We start from the raw sequence: 11,664 nt of genomic DNA on the forward strand, positions 1-11,664 counted from the left end.
CCCCCCCCGGCCCTGCTCTGTGGCTCCAACGGGGCCCCACCAAACTCCCCACAAGTGATCCCGGCAGGGTGCAGACTGGTGTAGCACCGATGGAGCCGGGCTAGCTGAGACCCATGCCGGATTTGGCCTGGGGCTGTGTATGTCTGCGATGAACGGCATGCAGGAAGCAGGGGCCAGCAGCGGTGACAGCACCGGGCAGGTCAGCCCTGGAGTTTCCACTCTGCAAAAGGGCTTTCCCAGGGCTTGGGAGCTGGGATGGGGCCGGCCGGAGCTGGAGGGTCTCAGTTCCCCTCTCCAGAGCCGCGGGGAAATCCTGCAATGGGGCAGCTCGCACTCCTGTCCAGCCACAGGCTTGGGACCTGCTTCCTTCAGAGACCGCAGCAATGCGAGAGGAAGGCAGGGGGTTTGCCCAGCCCATCCCACACCCTCCAGGCAGTGTCAGCCCACGCTGGCAACCCCCTGGGCTTCCCCCATGGCACCTAGCCTCCTTGCACCAGCCAGAAGGGGTGCGTCGGATACCCAGCTTCCCCCTCCTGTGGCTGCATGCCACTCACCCCCCTCCAGCCCTGCAAAAGCAGCCGGGCACCCCCTCTCCGGCCACCTGCCCGCAGCAGGCACAGCCTGGCAGGACCCGCCACGCTTGTGGCACGCTGCGTCTGCCAGGTGGACGCGTGAATCACAAGGAGGGCGTCTCCCGTGTGCTCACACGAGAGGCCCTAAGCAACGGGGCCCATGGGAAGCTGCCGGGGAGCCGGGCAGAGGAAACGAGAGTGGAAAGCCCCACATCCGTGCCAGGATTTCCTCCCCACAGATGGGCAGCCACGTGGCACGGAGCTGTGCCACTCTGGACCACACGAGCCAGCACGGGATGCAGGCAGAGACAGCAGGAGGAGAAGGAGGAGGAGATCTGGGGGCACGGCACCCACTTGAGCATGCCATCACCCCCCCGAAGAAGCTCACCTTCGCCTCCCACCCAGCCAAACTCGGAGGTGCCACCCGCTGCGGCAACTCAGCCCTGGCCCCACCCTGGCCACGATCCTGCAGGCACCGGCGGGGGGAACAAGCTGAGCTCCGTCTCCTACCTTGTGGCCCCGCGGTGGAAGCAGGTATAGCCCAGGTGCTTCCCCAAAGCCGGGGAGATCTGCCAAGAGCCTTCCTTCCCGGGAGGCCCAAGGGTGTGAGAGCCCAGGAGAGCTCCCCGCCTTGCACACGCTCACTTCCTGGTCTCGTGGCTCGGTGCCTCGCATTCCTCCACGGTTTCTCTCCACCCCGCCTCCTGCAGCCGCCCGCCCTGGCAGGTACACGCAGGGCAGGAGCCGCCCTGCTCCCCCGAGGCCTCCTCGCTCGGGCGGCACAGCCCTGCTCCAGCAGGCACTCACCTGGCACGGGCAGCGTGGGGTGCCGGGAGTGGGGAAAGACCCCTGCAAAAGTCAGTGCCTTCCTCCCTCCTCCTCCTCCTCCTCCGGGGTGCTGGGCTCCTGCTCTCTAGGGAAGCCACGGAGGCTCGGCTATGCCCCACTATTGCAATTGCCCCCCCAAACCCCAATCTGCCCCTGCCCGCTTCCTCCTAGGGACATGTCTGTGCCCCCAGGAATGAACACCCTCCCCTCCCCCCCACCTCTGCACATCTGGAGGTGCTGCAGCCTCGCCCCAGATGCAGCCGGGAGTCACAGCCATCCCCCCACCAATCCTGGTTGGCAGCCTGGAGGCTGCTCTGCATTACGCCAGCTGTTGAAAGGGAGGGGGCTAGCACGCAGCAGGCGAGGGGCCCTCGCGTGCAGCCGCAGGGAAGGTGGTGGGAAGAGTCTGTACCCCGCTGCATGGTGCGCCAGCAGGCGGGGATGGGCTTGGGGGGCTGCCAATGCCTGCTCTGATGCTTGGATCGGCCTGAGAGCTGGGCAGTGGGTGTGCAGCCAAGTGTCCCTCCGCTTGCAAGAGGCATCATCTGTTTAGCAGCGACCAGCTATCCCTCCGGGCAACCCGAGGAAGAGGATGGGTGAGGAACGCTGCAGGGGGCTTTGGGGCGTTAATTGCCCGGCGTCTGTGCAGACGTCAGAATGAAGAGCAGCATCCTTGCAAAAGGATCATAAAATTGTAGAAAATGAGGCTGGAAGGGACATCCGGAGGTCACATCTAGTGCACCCCCTGCTCCGAGCTAGAGCATCCCAGGCAAGGCTTTGTCTATCCAGGTCCTAAAACCCTGCAAGGATGGAGATCCCAGCAGCTCTCTGGGGGTTGCTTGACTGTCCTCCTCACGAGAAAGTTTTTCCTAAGATGCCACGGGAGCTTAATTGCCCCAAGCATTCATTGTACACAGAGGGGTCCGGGAGGGGGTTTATTGGGAGAGCAGCTGCGCCTTCCTACACCAGGCGCAGTCAGAGCCCCGGCGCGCTCGGCGCTGCATGAATGCACGGTAACAAAGGGGGAGGTGTGTGGCACACAGCCCAAGGACATGCTACCAGGCCTGTGGCACAGATGGGGAAGTGACAGGCACAGGGATCAAACCCACAAAGCCCTGAGCTGCAGTGCAGTTCCTTAACAACCAGCCCAGCCCCCATGCCAGCGAGCTTTCCACAGCTCGGGCACAGCCTACCCCTACCCAGTGCTCAGCACATTGGGGCGTTGCTCTTCGCAACTGGCACACCCTTCTCGGGCCCAGATCCGGGTAAGCTCCCAGCCTCCCCGCATGCCTCCAGCGTGCACCGATCCCAGCACCCCTGAGCTCCCTGCCACACGCTTAATGCTTGTGCGCTCCGTGCTGCACATCCCCTCCAGCCTGGAGCACTCTCACCCTGCACCGTGTTGACACATGGCTGGCTCTACGGTTATGTAGGGCCTGGCCCCTGCCCACAACATCTGGGCCCTACAGCTAGCAAGACCTCGGCCCCGAGGCCCACAGCTCAGCTGGCAGCTGGGGGCTGGGGGCTGCGAGTACATTGGCTGCGTAGGTGGCAAAGCATGCGGAGCGGATGCCTCCTGCTTGCCTACCATTGCTGCTACTGAGGCAATGCATCCTGCAGCAGGAAAAGGGGCCGGCCCGAGGCATCCCAGTGGGTTGGGGAGCAGTCAGCAAGTGCAGGTACCTCTGCTACACCAACGTTGGCACTGATGTAGCAACCCCAAGACAGCGGTGCCATTTCTGGACGGACTGTACCGACCCCCAATCCATGCACCCAAATAGGTTCGGCAAGCTAGACTCGCCCACACAAGCCACGCAACATCATGGCACCTGAAACCATCACATCTGATAATCAGCAGTGAGACGGGGGCGAGGAGAGAAGACAAGTGACGTGCCCAGGGTCATAGAATGAGTCAGTGGCAGAGCACTGAACACAAGCCGCCAGCCCTTCCCACCCCTCTAGTCTCTCCTGACTGCTCCCTTAAGACCCCCAGGATCTCAAGGATTCATCTCGTCCCAGCCACTGCCCAGCTGCAAGCGGCCCTGTCCCTACCCCAACCCAGACATTGCCCAGCCTCTGCCGGGAGCCCCCAGGGATGGAGACTCCACCGCTCCCCCGGGCAGCTGGTCCCACCATCCTGCTGCTCTCGCAGTCCCCTGTGGCTTCATCGAACTCTGCTGTGCTCCGGTTTACACCCCCAGTCCATGTCCTGGGTGCTCTCCCACTCCTGTACGGCAGCCTCTCAGGTATTTGAAAGCCGTTCTCGCACCCCCCTGAACCTCCTTTCCAGGCCAAACCCACCTCGCTCTCAGCCTTTCCTCGCAGGGCGGCATGCCGGCACCCTCATCCTCATCACTGGCCTCTGCATCCTGTCCAGGCTCAAAGGCAGGCCCCACCGCTGCCCTAGCTGAGGCACTGTCACCTCCCAGGTCTTTATTGCGCCGCGTCTGCTAACGCAGCCCCAAAACAGCATGTCCTTTTTTTGGGACTGCGTCATGCTGCTGACTCACTCCCATGGAGCCAGTGACCCACCAAAACCCTCCGATCCTTCTCGCCAGAGCTACCCCCACTTCTTCCTGTGTGCAGGGGAGTCTTCGTGGCTGATTTCCATTTTGTGGCCTGTAGCCTGGCTCTTCCATCTCAAGGGCTAGCCCTGTCCTCCAAAGCGTTTGCAACCCTCCCCTGCTAACTGGATTAGGAAGCTCTTTGCTTCGGCATCCAAGTCAGCAATAAGCAAGTCAAAGAGCACCAGACCAGGACCCTCCTGGCATGGATATTTTGACGGCTCCTCTTTGCTTACAGTCATTCAACCAGTGCGGGACCCACGCCTCGCCAGCCCACGCTGCGCCAGGCCACCTTGCCTCTCCTACCGTGAGAGAACAGCAAGATAGACAGTCGGATCCTTGCACTGCTCCTAGGTCAGGAGGACCTCACGGCTGGCATAACCCAAATACAGCAGCTATTCCAGTGCCACCAGTGCGATGGAGAGCTGCAGGGCCTCCTTGCAGCTCCTGTCATGGGAGGGAATCAGAGACACCGGTTGCCAGCAGATCACGGCAGTGCCCAGCTCATTCCAGCCACCATGGGGAAACGGCTTGGGCATTTTGGGGTAGGCACCTTTGCCCCCCCTGATCCCAGGTACTCACTCAGCGGTCGGTCAGAGATGACCGTTTGCAAGAAGGGCACTGATCCGGGGCTGTGGGGATCATGCGCTCCTAGCCAGGCAAGTGCTCCAGCTAGCCAGGCAGCGGAGAATGGGCGAGAGGGTTTTCAGTGGGACATGGCGAGAAAAAGCAAGAGCTGCCAAGCTCCCAGCAGCTGGACCCCCTTGCCCAGAGCCCCTCTGATCGGACCAGCAGCCAGACCCAGGGACACAAGCTGCCCCCGTGCCATCACCTCCCTCGGAGCAGCTCCATCCGCATCCTGCCACCTGGACTTCTTTTGGGACGGGGATAATAGCCGCTGGATGGCTACCCACTTGGGGAGTGGATGAAGGGGATCAGAGCCCCCGCTGGGTGTCCCTTCTGAGTTATATCTCCTACCCAAAGCACCCTCCCACAAGGCACCGCAGCCGGCAACCTCCGCGTAGCCCCGTCTTGCATTCAAACCTGCGACCGACAGCTCGATAGCCCCTTGCCAGCCCTCGGCCGCCCCGCAGCACTACAGCTCCATCCGCACCCACAACACGGTGCAACCTTCCTTCCCCCCACGCCACCCACCAGCACATATGACCGGGTTTATTAATAGCACTTCTCCCTTTGCTACACAACGCCGTCTCTAAAATGGCTTCGAGCGCACGGCCAGACCCCGGCGCGGCCTCCCCAGCCCGCTCGCGGCCTCCGCACAGTGCAGACCTGAACTTACTTTCGAAGGGATGCGTGGACCGAGGGGTGTTGGGGATGCAGGGGTGCAGACTGGGGTGCGGGGAGGAAAGATGCTGAGATGCCTCCAGCCAGATGTGCGCCTCTGGTCCCCACGAGGATGGAGAGCGAGGAGAGGAGCGGTGTCGCTTCTAGGCACGTCTTTGGGGGGAAAGAACGTGTCGGGAGGCAGCCCGGGGGCGTCCTGGCAAAGGAAGAGTTGGAGCGCTTCTGTAGTTGGTTGAGCAGGTCCATGCAGGTTGATCCATGTTGTTGCTGCCATCCTGTGGCCATACAAAGTATAAGGAGACGTCGCCGAGGTGGGGGAACGGGCCCTGGCATTGGGGCCAAGCAGCTCAGAGCAAGTGGAGCCTCTCCATCTCCCCCCTGGCCTGCAGGCCCGGGTGCCCCTTCCTCTACAGGGGCCGGAGGTCACATATATATATACACATATATATGTATCTATGTTCAGTCCCTGCTAATGACCCCTTGCCAGCGAACGGGCAGCAGTGACTGCATGCTCAGCCGATCGGGAAAGAAGAGCAAGGATAACAAGGCAGAGGAAAGGTCCTGATTTACTTCAGTGCATGCATCACAACGGCAAACCTGGGTGCACCTTGCTACCCAAGCAGGTTGCCGCCAGTTCGTGCTCCTGGTGCCCGACCAGACGCGATCTGTATGGCCGCTACAGGGATGGGCTGGAAAACAGGCCCACCTTGAATCTATTTGGCTGCATCCCATTGATTTCAATGCAATTTCGTCATGCAAAGAGATGGGAGAAGGAGCTTGGAAAGTGCCCCAACGTGGACGGGCTCTGCCTGAAATGTCCTGATCTTCCCACGGACGGGCGTTTCCACATGGGAATTTCCATCGGGGAATTCACTGTACCGTCATTCACGGTGCCCAAGACGAAAGGGGCTGGAAATGAAGCCATTTGGATTCATTTAAAGGATGTCTCCAGCATCCAATTTCTTCTTCCGCTAAGTTTTATTTCATGGGGAAAATGTGACATGTTGGCATTGGGTCCCAAACCCGGTGCAAGAAGGGTTTTCAATATATCACCAAATCTCCCAGGATGGGGAATACACCGTCTCATCAGCTCTTAGCTCAACTCATTGCAAACGACTTCTGCAGCCTTCAGCTGGTTTCTAAATTTAGCCGAAGACCTGCTAGACTATAGATAGCAAACACATGGGACACTTGGGTTCGGTTGGTGGCTCTGATCTCCTGTGTTGACCTTGGTCAAGTCACTTAGCCCACTCTGTCCCCTTGCAACGTAAGTTTGCATGCAACCTGTCAGCATAGAGTCACCCTTATATACAGCCTGGCTTGACCGCTGGACGTGCTCCGACCATCCCCTCTGCCCTATCAGGAGTGAATCAGGCTCTCAAGGCCTGGGGTTTGCCATTGGACATGGGGACTGGACCGATGGGTGGACCGAGAGGACAGCGCAACAGGCCAGGAGATGGGGCGATCCAGCGAGATCCCGCACCCGGGGCAGGGAGGGGGCAGCAAGGAGAAGGCGCTGGAGGAAGGGGTCCCTGCACCATGGAGGCTGTACCCCATCGCCTCCCCCTCCCTGGTGCCCGGGTATCGCTGCCGTCAGCCTCGGCAGGTTTGGACCACGACGGCTGAATCCTGCAGTACAGCTCTTTATTTCCGAAGGGGTTGCCATGGTATTTTGATAGGGGTTGCCATGGCGAGGAGCGGAGGCTGGGGGCGGGATGGGCTGCTCGGAAAAGCTCCTGCCAAAGGCAGGAGGGAATAACCCCGGGCCACATTAACAGCCACAGTCTTATCCCCGCAGCGGTGGGCGCTAAAGCTTGGGGAGAGATGACAAGATGGCAGCCAGCTCACTCCAGGGTTGATGGAAGTGGGAGCTGGGGTCTGCAGGAGGCTGGAGCGGCGGGAGCCCATGGGTCTAGGGGTCCAGGCGGTCTCGGCTCCGCCAGCGACTCCCTGAGCGACCTTGGGCAAGACACTTCGTCCCCTCTCGTCCACGGCGGGAACGCGACTTCCCTCGCCTGCCTGCATGGGCACCTCTTGGGGGTAGGAGCCGTGTCTTAGCGCACCTGCGTGCACCGCAGATGCAACTGGGGCCTCAGGCTCTGGACTCTCCACAGGCCAGGCAGCGGGTCAGGCATGACTGTGGGCTTGAATCATAGACAAGCCATGCTGGGGAAGGAGCAGCCCAGACAAACCCGTTGTCTGACTTTTCGTCAGAGGCCGCAGTCTACTTCCCCCTCCGAAACCAAGAAGAAAATAGGGAAGGGCAAACAAAGAAAGAGACAAAAAAACATGCGGGGAAAAATGTGCAGGGTGTTGGCCACTGCTCTGCAGCCTCCGCACTCCCCGGTCCATGGGTTGCTACTCATGATATGGGCAGAAATAAGAAAGAGAAAAGCAGACCCCAGCTGGGTTCACATAAACAGTGCTGATGGTGCACCCAGGCCCCTTAGCATAAATGATCCCCCGCTCCCTACACACCTGGCCCTTGCTCCCCGCTCACTGCCGTGTGCTGCAGCCAGCTGTTTGCAAGCTGGGCTCTGCAAGGACGAGTCCAGAGCCCAGTGCCCATCGTCTCGCCTCCAGGTTTCTGCTCTCACCTGCGGCAGGCAGCTTCCCCTCTTCTGCTCAGCTGGGGTCTCCTGCCAGCCAGGACCCCCATCCCTGGCTGCTCTGCCAGGGCTTTTTCCTGCTGCAGGTGATGCCCACTCCTGATTTGGCTAATTGGACCCAAGACACGAGAAAATTCCTTTAAAAAAAGTGATGCCCCTCTCCCTTTTGGGCTACAAAAGTCCTGGCTTTCAAGGGGCTTTGCTGATTTTTCTTCTCTGGCCCTCTTGTCCCTGTAACAGTCACAGGGATAAGAAACCCTAGTCCCAATTTTGCGGGTGTTGGTCTAAGGACATAAGTGGAGAAGGCTCTTTGGGTAAATGTGATCTCTTTTTCAAAATTTGTAAAGAACAATTTTTCCAACTATTTAGTTGGACTAATAAAAGAGATCACTTTTACCCAAAGAACCTTGTCTGCCTCGTCCTGCTTTAAACCACACTTCACAGATCCCCGTCCGTGCATGGTTTTTTGTCCTGCAGTTTCCTGTCCTAGCTGGTTTTTAAACCTGCCCGAGAACAGCCATCCTGAGGCCAGAGAGGGACTGTCTTGTGAATTATCCCATCATAGTCACCAAATCTTCTGATATCCTCATGAGACGACTCACTTGCAAGATTGCACGCAGCTACTTCTGGATGCATTTGCCCAGCCCCGCTTGTCTTCTCTATGTAGGTAGGTACGTACTTGCCTCCCAGAAACAGACCCCTACAGAGCCCTAACATCAAATTGCCCACCACTCAATTCACACAAGTTACGGAGGGGGACCTCAAGCCCAGTAAAGCACAAATTTGAGTGTGCCTGTGTCTCTGTCTGTGCACACATGTATGTATATTAGCACCGTTAGGTGTGCAAACTTGATACACAAGATACATCCAGAAGGGTTCCTGGAGTCTAAACGCGGAGGGAGGGGGGTGTACACATTTACTCACACACACACACACATGTATACACACACATGCTCAACAGGGTGTATGTGTGTACACACACATATATACACACACGTTCAACAAGTTGTGTGTATGTACACACACATTTATATATACACACACATACTCAACAGGTTCTCCCTGTATGTGTACACACATTTATATATACACACACATTCAACGGGTTCTCCCTGTATGTGTACACACATTTATATCATTTATATATACACACACATACTCAACAGGTTCTCCCTGTATGTGTACACACATTTATATATACACACACACAACTCAACGGGTTATGTGTGTGTGTACAGGTCTGGCAGGTCGGATGTAGAGGCCGTGCCCCTCGCACCCTGCTCAATAGTGACCGATGCCCCTTTCCTCCAAGCCTGCGTTCAGTCCCTCGCTGGATCTGGCTGGACTCTCATGTCCTGCCACATCTGGTGGCCACAAGCCCCCACTTTAATGACACACTGGGTGGAAAAGAAGTTTGTGTTAGTTTTAAACTTGCTGTCTACTTGCTTCATTTTGTGACCTCCTAATTCTTGTCTTGTAAGAGACAGTAAATAGTAAATCCTTATTGACTCTCTCTTCACCATTGAGTATTTAGGAGACCCTTCTCTTCTCCCCCCTCAAGCATCTCTCTTCTCAACTGAACAGGTCTGGCCCCTTAGTCTCTGCTCATATGAAAGCCCCTCCATGCCCCTCATCCTCCTGGTCAGAAGCACAGACAAGGTGGGTTGGAAAGGACCTCAGGAGGTCACATCTAGTCCAAACCCTGCTCCCAGCTACTACATCAACCCAGCCAAGGCTTTCTCTAGCCAGGGCTTAAAAAACACAAAGGATGGAGACTCCACCACCTCTCTGGGTAACCTGGTCCACTACTTCACCACCCTCCTAGCAAGAAAGTTTTTCCTAATATCCAGCCTCAACTTCCCTGGCTGCAGCTTGAGCCCATTGCTCCTTGTCCTGCCATCTGCCCCCACTGAGACCAGCCCAGCTCCATCCTCTTTGCAGCCCCCCTGCAGGGAGGTGAAGGCTGCTATTCAATCCCCTCGGTCTTCTCTTCTGCAGACTCAATCAGCCCATTTCCCTCAGCCTCTCCTCCCCAGTCCTGTCCCCCAGCCCCACAACCATTTTCACTGCCCTTCACTGGACTCTCTCCAATGTGCCCACATCCTTTCTGCAGTGGGGGGCCCACAGCTGGATGCAGAACTCCAGATGTGGCCTCTGGGAGGGGTGGAAGTGGGGGCTGGCAGGGAGCTCCAGAGGTTACACCTAGTCCAACCCCCTGCCTGAGGCAGGATCAGCCCTGCCCAAACCACCCCATGCAAATGCTTATCTAACCTGCTTCTGCAACTAAACACAACCCTGTTGTGCAATCAGAGGGCCTGTCCCCCCCCAACCTCCAAGAGCACCTAACCGTGCCACAGGGGGACAAGGCCTGTCACCGTCCCGCTGCTGCAATGCCATTGAGGGATGCAAGGAACAGCTCCATCCTTGCTGCCTTCCCATCCCCTTCTCCAGTCCGGTGCCTGCATCCGCGCCAGGGATCTCCCAGGCTGCTGCCTTTCTGCAGCAGGTGTCCGCCTGCCCCAGAGGTGCTGGGGACTGGCACCAACCCGGTGGAGGGTCACTCGGGGTGATGCTGCACTGGGGATCCCCCCCCGGGCAGACTGCGCTGCAGCTGGGGCACAGCCTCTGCGTGGCATCGCTGCAGCGCACTTTAGCAACTCGGGGCGGTGGTCCCTGCCTTCCCTGGGGATGCACCGGGGGACCCTCCCCCCGGGGCTCCCACTCCCCTCCAAGGGAAGCCCGGCTCCCCTCCGCCCTGCGCAGCGCCGAGCACGCCCGGCCCGCAGCCGCTCCGCCCGGCTGCGCTGCGCTGCGCTGCGCTCTCCATTGGCTCCGGGCGGAGCGTGAGTCAGATGGGCCGGCTCTCCCGGGCTGCTGGGAGCAGAGCAGGGCTGGGCAGAGCAGGAGGAAGAGGAGGAGCAGGAGCAGGAGCAGGAGCAAGGGGAAGAGCAGGAGGAGGAGCAAGGCAGGGGGTGCCAGCCCTGTCCCTGGCAGAGCCATGGAGAAAGAAGCCCCCTCCGGCGGCGCCCCCGCAGCCCCTGCCCCGTCCTCGCCCCGCTTCAAGGAAGAGCTGCTGTGCCCCATCTGCTACGACCCCTTCCGCGAAGCCGTCACGCTGTGCTGCGGGCACAACTTCTGCAAGGCCTGCGTGAGCCGCTCGTGGCAGCACCAGCACCGCCACCCCTGCCCCGTGTGCAAGGAGCTGTCCTCGCCCGACGACCTGCGCCCCAACCGCAACCTCAACAACATCGTGGAGATGGTGCTCCAGGACGAGAGCCGGGCGCCGGCGGGCGGCACCGCCGTCTGCCCCGTGCACCGCGAGGAAGCCAAGCTCTTCTGCTGGCAGGACAAGGAGTTGGCCTGCTGCCTGTGCCAGAGCTCGGAGAGGCACGCGGGGCACAAGATGCGGCCCGTGGGGGAGACCGCCAAGGACTACCGGGTGAGCTGGGCACCGTAGGGGTCAGATGGGGTGAGGGGTTGCTCTGTGCCAAGTTGCAGGCATGAATGAGGATAACCCTTGATATGGACGGGGATGCCTGGCAGCTCCCCTGGCTCTGGGCATGGGGATGCCAGGGGCGCAGGATGGGGACAGGTGCCTGCAGGACAGGGATGCCTGCAAGCAACAGCACGGGGTCACCACGTGTGTGGACAAGGCGTGGAGGCCCGAGCGGCTGGGATAAAGGGCTCTTGCTCCATGTGGATGGAATAAGTTTTGGGTCTTGGGTGGAGAAAACCCTTCTCCCATACAGGATGCGGGTGGGGGGTGATATCGGAGCACTGCCCTTT

The 11,664-nt window shown here is 59.3% G+C and overlaps 2 protein-coding genes across 9 annotated transcripts in view; one reads left to right on the forward strand and one right to left on the reverse strand.

Annotated features, from left to right (window-relative positions):
* The window catches only part of PTK2B (protein tyrosine kinase 2 beta), a 95,310-nt gene extending 89,808 nt beyond the window's left edge, over nt 1–5,502 (reverse strand). For 7 of the 8 annotated variants that reach the window (XM_025193674.1, XM_025193673.1, XM_025193672.1 and 4 more), the window contains exon 1: nt 1,083–1,202. The gene's annotated coding sequence lies outside the window, so the exon portion shown is untranslated. Of the gene's footprint in view, nt 1–1,082; nt 1,203–5,264 lie in introns of those variants that run through there. The other variant, XM_025193667.1, reaches the window with a different exon arrangement.
* A 5,260-nt stretch (nt 5,503–10,762) lies between these two features.
* The window catches only part of TRIM35 (tripartite motif containing 35), an 11,213-nt gene continuing 10,311 nt past the window's right edge, over nt 10,763–11,664 (forward strand). The window contains exon 1 of the mRNA XM_006037230.3: nt 10,763–11,317. Within this exon, the coding sequence (XP_006037292.1) occupies nt 10,877–11,317 (441 nt within the window). The 5' untranslated portion in view covers nt 10,763–10,876. The remainder of the gene's footprint in view (nt 11,318–11,664) is intronic.

Source organism: Alligator sinensis, unplaced genomic scaffold (genome assembly GCF_000455745.1).
Source record: "Alligator sinensis unplaced genomic scaffold, ASM45574v1 scaffold1603_1, whole genome shotgun sequence".
Classification (NCBI taxonomy): Eukaryota; Metazoa; Chordata; order Crocodylia; family Alligatoridae; genus Alligator; species Alligator sinensis.